The sequence below is a fragment of the Lepus europaeus genome, chromosome 7, assembly GCF_033115175.1.
Source record: "Lepus europaeus isolate LE1 chromosome 7, mLepTim1.pri, whole genome shotgun sequence".
NCBI classification, from domain to species: domain Eukaryota; kingdom Metazoa; phylum Chordata; class Mammalia; order Lagomorpha; family Leporidae; genus Lepus; species Lepus europaeus.
Genome location: NC_084833.1, coordinates 16,036,318 through 16,046,722, shown reverse-complemented (window position 1 = coordinate 16,046,722; position 10,405 = coordinate 16,036,318). Strand labels below are relative to the sequence as shown.

Below are 10,405 nucleotides of genomic sequence, written 5' to 3'. Positions count from 1 at the left end.
TTAACTCTTTTTGTAGATTGCCAATTGATTTGAATTGCTTTTTGTTTTTAGTAACCTCAGTTAACCATACTTTCTCTCAGTTGGTACTGTTAATACATTATTGGCTTCATCTCTTTACAGAGCCATCCCAAAGTACTGAATACAATAAAAGTGGCTGGAAAAAGTCCATAGGAACCTATAGGAGGACAGCTAAACACAGAACCAACAACGCTTTAGTTTTAAGAGCAGCAGATCATATATAACTGTGGATGACAAAAGGCTTTAAGTTGCCATGTTTAAAATTATAAACTCATCAACCAACAAAAGGCACTTGCTTACTTCACAGTATTTTTGAAAGCACCTGTAGGATTTTACAAGTATTTAACCCTTTAAGCCTCTGGGGCTTTCTCATTAAGATAACTATCATGTCTAGTAACACAAGATCATTAGACTTTTTTAATTCTCAAACATTTGTATTAATAGCATTTTCCATTATAGAAACTTAAAGTCTGGTACCACATCACATCTTGACAGTACTTCTAATATACTCCAAATAGACTGATTAGTTGGTGTCTCTATAAGATGAGAGACATAGGTCCTTCGATTTTTTCAGTTGGGCCCAAACTGGAAAAACCAAAGTCCAGGATTTACTGGAAATTTTAGAGACCAGATTGTTTGAAACTTTGATTTTTTGAATGCCTGTCAAGAATGCCAAGAAGGCTCAAAATCCAAAATATCTGGTTGAAATAAGATTTCTTAAAATCATGACATAACATAGACCAAATTTGATCATTGTTACAAGGTGATTATTCAAATTTTTGAAAAAAGCCAAGTGTCAATTTTTAGATCACCAATTGTAGTGATTTTTCTACCAGAGGCATGGAGGTTGTCCTTTATAGTAATGTTATAATTGAATTGTAAATGCATATCCTTAGTCTTCTTTGTCCTTCTTAGACTTTCCTGAAAGCCAACCTAGTACTATTCCATGCTGCATTACTTCCTATCCTTTGTCAGATATTGGAGCTAGTGGTCTTCCTGAAGTGTGCTGTGTGGGGCATTTTAGTTCCTCCAGAGAAGCAGTGTCTGAGCCAGGCTAAAAAAAGATAGAGAGTGAAATTTTAGCAAGAAACTACCCAGAAAGCACCAGGGACTTGACTTTTGGCAGCAGCTCAGCAGCATTTGGTTAAGTCCTTTTTAGAAATGCTTCTGGGAACACAACTTTTAGAGTTTTCAAAGACATTAATTCCTTGTTGATATATAAATTTATAGTCTGTTCTTCTAAACCAAATTTCCTTCAGGTACATGCATAAAACGAATGATTCCTAAGACTGACAATGACATTTGCTTTTGTGGTAATTTCAAAAACTCATTTTTTTTCTAATCTGAGGATCCGCTTCTTGCATAACTGAATGATTAATGAATACATAAGTTACAATTGCCTTGCAAACTCTAGAAGATTCTATGACACATTGAGATTCCAAAATAATTTTACGTAATTGACCTAAATGTGTTTGAATTACTGGTTTGTGAATCTCAGTGTTTTATTTCAGATTTAAAGATTGGGAAGAATTAGAAAGCTGAACACTTCAGGAGGGAGTTATTTCCTGATGTAGCTAAAAACTGATGTGTCACTCACTGAATTTAGCAGGCATTGTTTCTGGAGAATGTTACACTGCCTGTTTTAAGGCTATATGATATTTAAACCTATTCTGATTAACTTCATTTTTAGGACTTGAATTTCTCTTCCAACAAGATAATTTGATTATTGTAAAACCATGTTGGCACATTTTATTTTTAATTGTACATTATATATAATCAACATTCTAATTGAGAATGAGGACAGTTACTGAAATCTTCAAGTTTCAATGACCTTCACTGAATCCTATTTTATTGCTTATATACATTCTTATATATTTTTATCAAGGAATTGTGAAATTTATTTTTTAGTATCTCTAAAGATGAATACCTCTTACCTTTCAAGAGCTTCCTGTCCTGAAAACTATTAGGTCCATCTAATGCAGCAAAGGTAAGTAATATCCAATTAGGGAATTCACTAACCTAACTGTGTAGCAGTTATCTTGGAATATTTGATTTAGGTAAGTAAATACATTTGTATATAAGCAATGCACCATCCATGAAACAAAGAAGCAGCATTAGTTTCAATAAGGCTAGGAGATTCGTCAATGAAATAAAAATGTATTAAAGATACTAACAAACTCTTCATTTCTGAAAACTGTGAGCCAGATAATTAGTAAGGTTTGGTAAAAACAAAAATTAAAAATGTAAACAAATGGTTTAAATGACTTTTAGAAATTTAAATGTCATAAAGCAAATAGAGGTTTTTCCCTTTGTTGAAATTAGGATTGAATAATAAATTCAAATATGATTGGTTTCAACCATTTGAACATTTTGAAATGCCATAAATCAATCTATTTATGATCCAAAATAATCCTAAAGACATAAATTTTGGTGTTTTGATTCACTGAATTCAATGGTTTCTGAATAACTTTGCAAAAAGACATCCTATGATTTTTAGTCATTTGGAGTTTCTAGCTATTGAGACAGACCCTCGTCACATGCAGACTAAAGTAGTAAGTATGCTGCAGTATTTGCATCTCCATTGCAAGTCATTTAATTTTCCACCACTGGATAAAATAGCTCAGATTTAATTTCCTCTGTTTAAAAATAATCAGCATTGTATACAAGATTCAAAGATCCAAATTTATGAATTTTTGATCCAGCACTAATTCAATTAAGAAACACTGATTGTTAAGAACAGATACATTCTATATTGTTTCTTTTATTGATTTTATTTCCTATATTGTAAATAAATATGTGATATCCCTAACAAAAGTCACAAAATGTAAAACAACTTGAAAATACATATGCAATTATGTTTTATCTTCCCTTTGCCTTCAGCTTAGCAAATATGAATTAAATTTCAATACAAAACACTCTTCATATGATAAGTAAATGGATTTGCTAATTATTTTTCACAGATCTATATACTTTGCATTGTATATTTTGGTACATAATTTTCAACAATTTTTCCATTAAGATACATTTTAATTTTTTATTTATTTGTGTGTTTGAAAGAAGAGAGAGAGGGAGAGAGAAAGAGAGAGATAGATCTCCCATATTCTAGTTCACTTTCCAAATTCTCACAATAGCCTGACCTGGGCTATGCCAAAGTAGAGAGCCTGGAACTCAATTTGAGTATACTACAAGGGCGGCATGTGTTCAACCACTTGAGCCATCACCTGCTATCTCAGAGGGTGCAAAATGCCCAGACCAACTCTTAACTTGTTAACATGTCTGCAACTACATTGATTTTAAATGACCAATTGTATCATTTAATCACATGGCAGGAAATACTACATTTTATACATAATAATTTAAGGAAATTAATTTTAAAACATATCTAAGAATATACTTCCAGATAATTCAACAAATTTATCGAGACTATACTGTAAAAGTGGCTCTATTGGTTAGTCACACATATTTTCAAATGTGCCAAATATACTTGTTATATAAATTAAATGTGTGTTGTTATCTAAATAATATAGAATCATTAAGAATATTTTTTCTTTGTGATAAAGTATTATTGGAAATATTCTTTCATTATTTTGGTTAAGTTGAAGTATATCAGTATGAATGATGTATAATGGAATTCTAGATAAGAAATTTCAATTAAAATTATTGTTAAATTCAGGCTAATTAATTTTTAAATGTTTTGTGTTGTTTTTCTGCATCTATTTGTATACAGATCTTGTTTTATTTTCAGATATTTACGTCTTTTGTGTGTACAATGTAGTGAAATACATGGAGAGCCAGAGGAATATCTCAGAGTTCATTCTACTGGGGCTTTCCTATGACCAGAATATACAAGCGGTTTGCTTTGTGCTCTTCCTACTGTGCTATGTGGCCCTCTTGATGGGAAACCTCCTGATCCTGATCTCCATCACATGCAGCCCTCTTTTTGACCAGCCAATGTACTACTTCCTCAGCCACTTATCTCTCATGGATATCTGCTTCACCTCCTGTGTGACACCCAAATTTATTGGTGACTTGCTGGTGGGAAGAAAAACCATCTCCTATAGTAACTGCATGTGGCAGGTGTTTGCCATGCACTTCTTTGGAATGATTGAAGTCTTAATCCTTACAGTCATGGCCTTTGACCGTTACGTGGCCATCTGCAAACCTCTCCACTACATGATTATCATGAACAGGACAAAATGCCAACTCCTAGTTTCAGCTGCTTGGGCAGGTGGAGCAGCCCATTCCTTTCCTCAACTGTCTATCGCTATCTTGCTACACTTCTGTGGTCCTAATGAAATTGATCACTACTTTTGTGATATTTTTCCTTTGCTAAAAATTGCCTGTGGTGATACTCATATCACTGGCATCCTTGTGCTTGCCAACTCTGGAATTGTCACCTTAGTGACATTTGTGGTTTTATTTATGTCTTATGTTGTTATATTATTCACTCTAAGAAACCACTCCTCTGAGGGAAGACGCAAGGCCCTCTCTACCTGTGGCTCTCATATCACTGTGATACTTTTATTTTTTGGACCTGCAATATTTTCTTATCTTAGACCTCCTACCACTTTCCCTGAGGATAAAGTATTTGCACTTTTTTACACCATCATTGCTCCTATGTTTAATCCCTTAATCTATACTTTGAGAAATGCAGAGATGAAAAACGCCATGAGAAGAGTTTGGTGTCAAAGATAGCTAAACCAAAAACAAGGATGTGACATGCAGGTAGAAACAAATATAAAGGTATGAAATTCAAGAAATATTCTGTAGATTAATTATTATACTAGAATTATTTATGGAGGATATAATTATATTATGAAATTAAAACAACTGATTATGAAATATTAATTTACTGTACAAAATTGAAAATGCAATTATTTGGGTAGTATTGAGATAGTGTGAGGGTCATTACATGCATAAAAGTTATATGGTCCACCAAAATTAAGATACTGATATACTGAAGAGTATATTATTAAATAAAAAGGAAGCTTTAATTTATTTTTAATATAAAATTTGAGCTTTATTGGCTTTAACAGATCATATAAAGAAAGTTTGATATGCAAAAGCAGTTATAAACTAAACAGTTTTAATTTATGACACTATTGATTCAACATAATATTTAGAAGATAATTATGCAACAAGAAGTCAATATAATAGAGTCTGGTTTGAGGTTGCTTTTCAATGTGAACTATGTTGACTCTGCACTGGAGAAAACAAAATAAAACATTAGTAAAGATACTGTAAGATCAATTGCTAAAAACATTGAACACTTACCGCTGTCCTCCCTTTTGTTCAGTTTTGTTGTGGTGGTAGTTTTGTAAGAATTATTTATTTATGTCAAAGGCAGAGTAACAGAGAGAGAATGCGCATTAGATAGGTCTTCTATTTGCTGGTTCATACCCCAGATGGCTGCAACAACTGGATTTGGGACAATTGATCCAAAGCCAGAAGCCAGGAGCTTCTTCCAGGTCTCCCACATGGTTGCAGAGGCTGAAGCACTTGGACCATCTTCCACTGCTTTCCCAGGCTTATTGAAAGTGGAGTAGTTGAGACTCGCTAGAACTGGCTCCCAAATAGGCTGCCAGCATTGCAGACAGAGGCTTAACACATTTTAGCACGACGCAGGCTCACTTTGGCCTTTTCTTCCTATGTGTGAATCATGGATGAAATAGCAGCAGTAAGGCTGGATGCACCTGTAGATATTTAGGATTGTTCCTTTTGTATGTAGACAATGTTGGTGCTCTAGCAGCCAAGCTTCAGCACTGGCGTGATCAGTTTTTATTTAAGATACAAAGTATTTGCATCATAAAATTAAAAAAAAATTGGTAAATAATTAACTGTGGGTTTTAGAACCAAATGCTTTCGCATATAATTAGCAGGAAAACAAATGGAGGCTGAAACAAACAAATCAACATTCAGCTATCACTACAACACAAATCGTTGTATACTTGCCCATAGTACATAATCTTTTAACTATTATGAAGTATATATTTCCAGAGGATTCAGAAGAGAAAGCAAAGATTTGATGAAATGCCTTTATTTGCATCCCCAGAAGAATACAATGATAAATGATCTCTTAGAAAACAGAGTGACCACGGCTGGCGCCGTGGCTCAACAGGCTAATCCTCTGCCTTGCGGCGCTGGCACACCGGGTTCTAGTCCGGTTGGGGCGCCGGATTCTATCCCGGTTGCCCCTCTTCCAGGCCAGCTCTCTGCTATGGCCCGGGAAGGCAGTGGAGGATGGCCCAGGAGAAGCACCTGGCTCCAAGCTTCGGATCGGTACATTGTGGTACCTCTACTGTTACACCCAAATTGATTGATGCCCTGGTAAAAGAAACTAAAACTATTTTCTATGGTTATTGCATTTCTTTGGCTGCATTGAGATCTTTATTATCACTGCCGTGGCTTTTGAAGGCTATGTTGTCATTTATAAACCTCTTCACTACATGATCTTCATGAAGAGGACAAAACGCAGTCTCCTAGTTCTAGCTGTTTGGACTGGTGGAGCTTCCCAGTCCTTTCAATTATCCATGACAACCCAGTTGCCCCTCTGTGGTCTTAATGAATTGATCACTAGTTTTGCGATATTTTTCCTTTATTAAAGTTTGCCTATACTGACATCCACATCACTGGTGTCCTTGTGGTTGCCAATTCAGGAATTATCACCTTAGTGAGATTTGTTATCTTATTTATTTCTTATGACATTATACTATGTACTGAAAGACATCACTGAAGGAAGATGCAATACCCTCCCTTTTTGTGGGTCTCATATCACTGTGCTCATCTTACTTTATTGGACATGCAATCTGCTCCTACCCTAGACATCCTATTGCTCTCCCAGAGGATAAAGTAGTCCTGTTGTTTTATACCATCATTGCACTTGTGTTCAATCCCTTAATCTATATGCTGAGAAATGAAGAAATGAAATATGCCATGAGAAAAGTTTGTTTTCAAATTTTATTTTCAAAGAGAGTATAGAGTTAATATGAAGAAACTAATTAGCCAAGCTGTTTATAAAAGAAAAGGACTAGATGCAGTTTAAACAGTTACAAATTCATAGATCTGATAAATTTTCCTACCTTTAATGAGATGAATGAGAATATGAGGACTTAAGCAATTAAAATAATATGCAATCAATTATTAATTTCAGTATACCAAATGGATTTTGAAAATTCAACTTATTGATAATTCAGATGGTTTCAATATTATTAACCACAGGAAATATTTGGGCAAAAGAAAATAAGACAATTTTATATTGAAAAATAAAAGCACATTGCAAAAAATGTTTTAATGATATTTTTCTTAAACCTTTGGGCTTGGAATTTGGCCCACAAAGTGGCATACATTTTATGGTAGTAGAGAAATTTGTATCTAAAATTGAAATATAGGTTTAATTTCTTCAATATTTCACTATTATTTGAGAGGCAGAGAGCCAGAGATTAAGGGGAAAAGAGAGCCAGAGAGAAAGAAAAAGACCTCCCAAATGACTAATCGCAGGGCTGGGCCAACTTGAAGCTAGGAGCTGGAAACTCAACCTGAGCATTCCACATTTGTTGCAGAGGCCCAGATACTTGAATAATAACCTGGTGCATCCCAAAGTATGCACTAGCTGAAGCTGGAATAAGGAACTGAGACTCGAGGCCAGGAAGTCTGATGAGATGTCCAACCTGTGTCTTACCTGCTAGACCAAAAATGCACCTCTGAAACACTACTTTTCTATTTTTAGTAGGATATTCACAGCTCTGAGTAACATTAAGAAATCAGTGTTGTAAATACATCTATCAGCAAATCCATCTCTTCTAGATTATATTCTGTCAGAGATTTTTTTCTCCTTAGTCATTTTCATTTACTTAGTCATTCATTCCAAAAATTGATAATTTATTATGCCAGCCATTACATGAGGAACACAGTTTAAAAAAAAAAAAAAACTGAAACCACTAACTTTGTGAACTTATACTAGTTGAGGAAGTCACTAAATAATTACATAAACACATATAATAGATATTAAATATTGCCTGTACTACCAGCATCCCATATGGACATTAGTTTGAGAACTGGTAGCTCTACTTCCAATCCAGCTCTCTGCTAATGCGCCTGAGAAAGCAATATAGGATAGCCCCAGTGCTTGTGCCCCTGCACCCACCTGAGAGACCTGGAGGAACCCCCTGGCTCTTGGCTTCCATCTGGCCCAGCCCTAGTTGTTGAGTCCATCTGGGGAGTGAATGAGAGGATGGAAGATTTCTCTCATTCTATCTCCTTCTCTCTCTCTCTCTGTAAGTCTGCCTTTTGATTAAAAAAAAGATCAATATATCTTTAAAAATGATGTGAGTGAAAGAAGAGTGATTACTTCTGTGAAATTCTTAATATATCATGGACAATCTTGATAAACATAGCTCCAGTAACAAGAGTAGTGAAAACTTCTTCTTGCAATAAAACTAGGAGGTGGGAAATCAGGTACAATCAGTATAGAAAGAAGAGAAATCAGAATTGAAGACATTGAGGAATTTAAAAAGACAGAAAAGACAGCTGTATTTCATATGATAGAAATGGGTTCTATTAAAGAATCAATTTTGAAATGGTCGTGGATCTCATACAAATGTAGATTTTATGGGGCCTGCACTGTGGCGCAGCAGGTTAAAGCCCTGGCCTGAAGCTCCGGCATGCAGTATGGGCATTGATTCTAGTCCCAGCTGCTCTACTTCCAGTTCAGCTCTCTGCAATGGCCTGGGAAAGCAGTGGAGGATGGCCCAAGTCCTCGGGCCCTTGCACCCATGTGGGAGACCCGGAAAAAGCTCCTGGCTCTTGGCTTTGGATCAGCGCAGCTCCGGCCGTTGCGGCCATCTGGGGAGTGAACCAGATAGAAGACCTCTCTCTCTGTCTCTACCTCTCTCTGTAACTCTGTCTTTCAAATAAATAAAATAAATCTTTAAAAAAAATGTAATTTTATTTAGGCCAATATTTAATGTGGAAACCAATAAGATATTACCTTTGATTCAGAAAAGAAGAAAATCATTACATATATATAGTCTAGTAAGAAATTTGGTAGATATCCACAGGGTAGAAAACAATTACATTCCCCTGGACATAATTTTCATTTTGAAGGACAAGGATAATTTTCTCCACTATTATTTTCTACGGATTAATTTCTATATCTACAGAATTGTAAACTATCCTAGACAAAGTCATTGGAATGTGAATAACCTTAATGGAAGAGAGAGACGTACTCCATATTCTGTTAGACAAGATGCCTGATCAGAGGTTCTTGTCTTTGCACCAGGAAAGAATTTCAGATGTGAAACAGAGTAGCAGTATGTATGCTTGCCAAGTTTAATGAAAAGAACACATGTGACATGCTAAATGGGAAACTCAGTAATGAACTGAGAGCCAAATCACTTTAGAATGGAGTTATTGCAGATTTGGGTATGGGCTCACCATTTGTTCTTCCTGCTCTCTCTTCTGAGACATTGCTGGATGGGGGGCTTTCTGGGCATGTAATTCCCTAAATTCCTCCTAGGACATTATCAGCACAGTGTTATTGGACCTGACAGCCTCCTTGGTGCAGGTTGGGGAAGATTCCCCTAAGGTCCCCCAGTGGAGGACTGGGACACATGTAACAAGGTTAGTAAATTTGGGGCTGGTGCCGTGGCTTAACAGGCTAATCCTCCGCCTTGCGGCGCCGGCACACTGGGTTCTAGTGCCGGTTGGGGTGCTGGATTCTGTCCCGGTTGCCCCTCTTCCAGGCCAGCTCTCTGCTGTGGCCAGGGAGTGCAGTGGAGGATGGCCCAAGTCCTTGGGCCCTGCACCCCATGGGAGACCAGGAGAAGCACCTGGCTCCTGCCATCAGATCAGCACGGTGTGCCGGCCGCAGCGCGCCGGCCATGGCGGCCATTGGAGGGTGAACCTGTACTACACCTCCACTGTGACTCCGAAGCTAATCACGGACTTACTGGCAACAAAGAAGATCATTTCCTACAATGGATGCATGACACAACTCTTCACCATGCATTTCTTTGGGGGTATTGAGATCTTCATCCTCACAAGCATGGCCTATGACCGCTACGTGGCCATCTGCAAGCCTCTGCACTACACCACCGTCATCATGAACAGAGAGAGATGTAATGCCATGATTGCTGCTTCCTGTGTTGGGGGATTCCTGCATTCCTTTGGCCAGTTTCTCCTGGCCATCTTTTTACCCTACTGTGGCCCCAGTGAAATAGATCACTACTAAAACAAGTTGTAAAACCAACTCTCTGCTGTGACCAGGGAGTGCAGAGGAGGATGGCCCAAGTACTTGGGCCCTGCACCCGCATGGGTGACCAGGAGAAGCACCTGGCTCCTGGCTTCGGATCAGCGCGATGCGCCAGCCACAGCGGCCATTGGAGGGTGA

At 37.0% G+C, this 10,405-nt stretch overlaps 1 protein-coding gene and 1 pseudogene across 1 annotated transcript; both read left to right on the top strand.

Annotated features, from left to right (window-relative positions):
- Nucleotides 1–3,801: 3,801 nt before the first annotated feature.
- Nucleotides 3,802–4,713, top strand: LOC133764292 (olfactory receptor 4P4-like). Its single transcript, XM_062197964.1, has one exon. The coding sequence runs from the start codon at nt 3,802–3,804 to the stop codon at nt 4,711–4,713; it is 912 nt and encodes a 303-aa protein (XP_062053948.1).
- A 1,670-nt stretch (nt 4,714–6,383) lies between these two features.
- LOC133763671 (olfactory receptor 4P4-like) lies at nt 6,384–10,246 on the top strand (annotated as a pseudogene).
- The last annotated feature ends 159 nt before the right edge of the window (nt 10,247–10,405 follow it).

Excerpts from the sequence above, each read along its gene's own strand:
- LOC133764292 (XM_062197964.1), top strand. The coding sequence starts at position 3,802 with ATGGAGAGCCAGAGGAATATCTCAGAGTTCATTCTACTGGGGCTTTCC.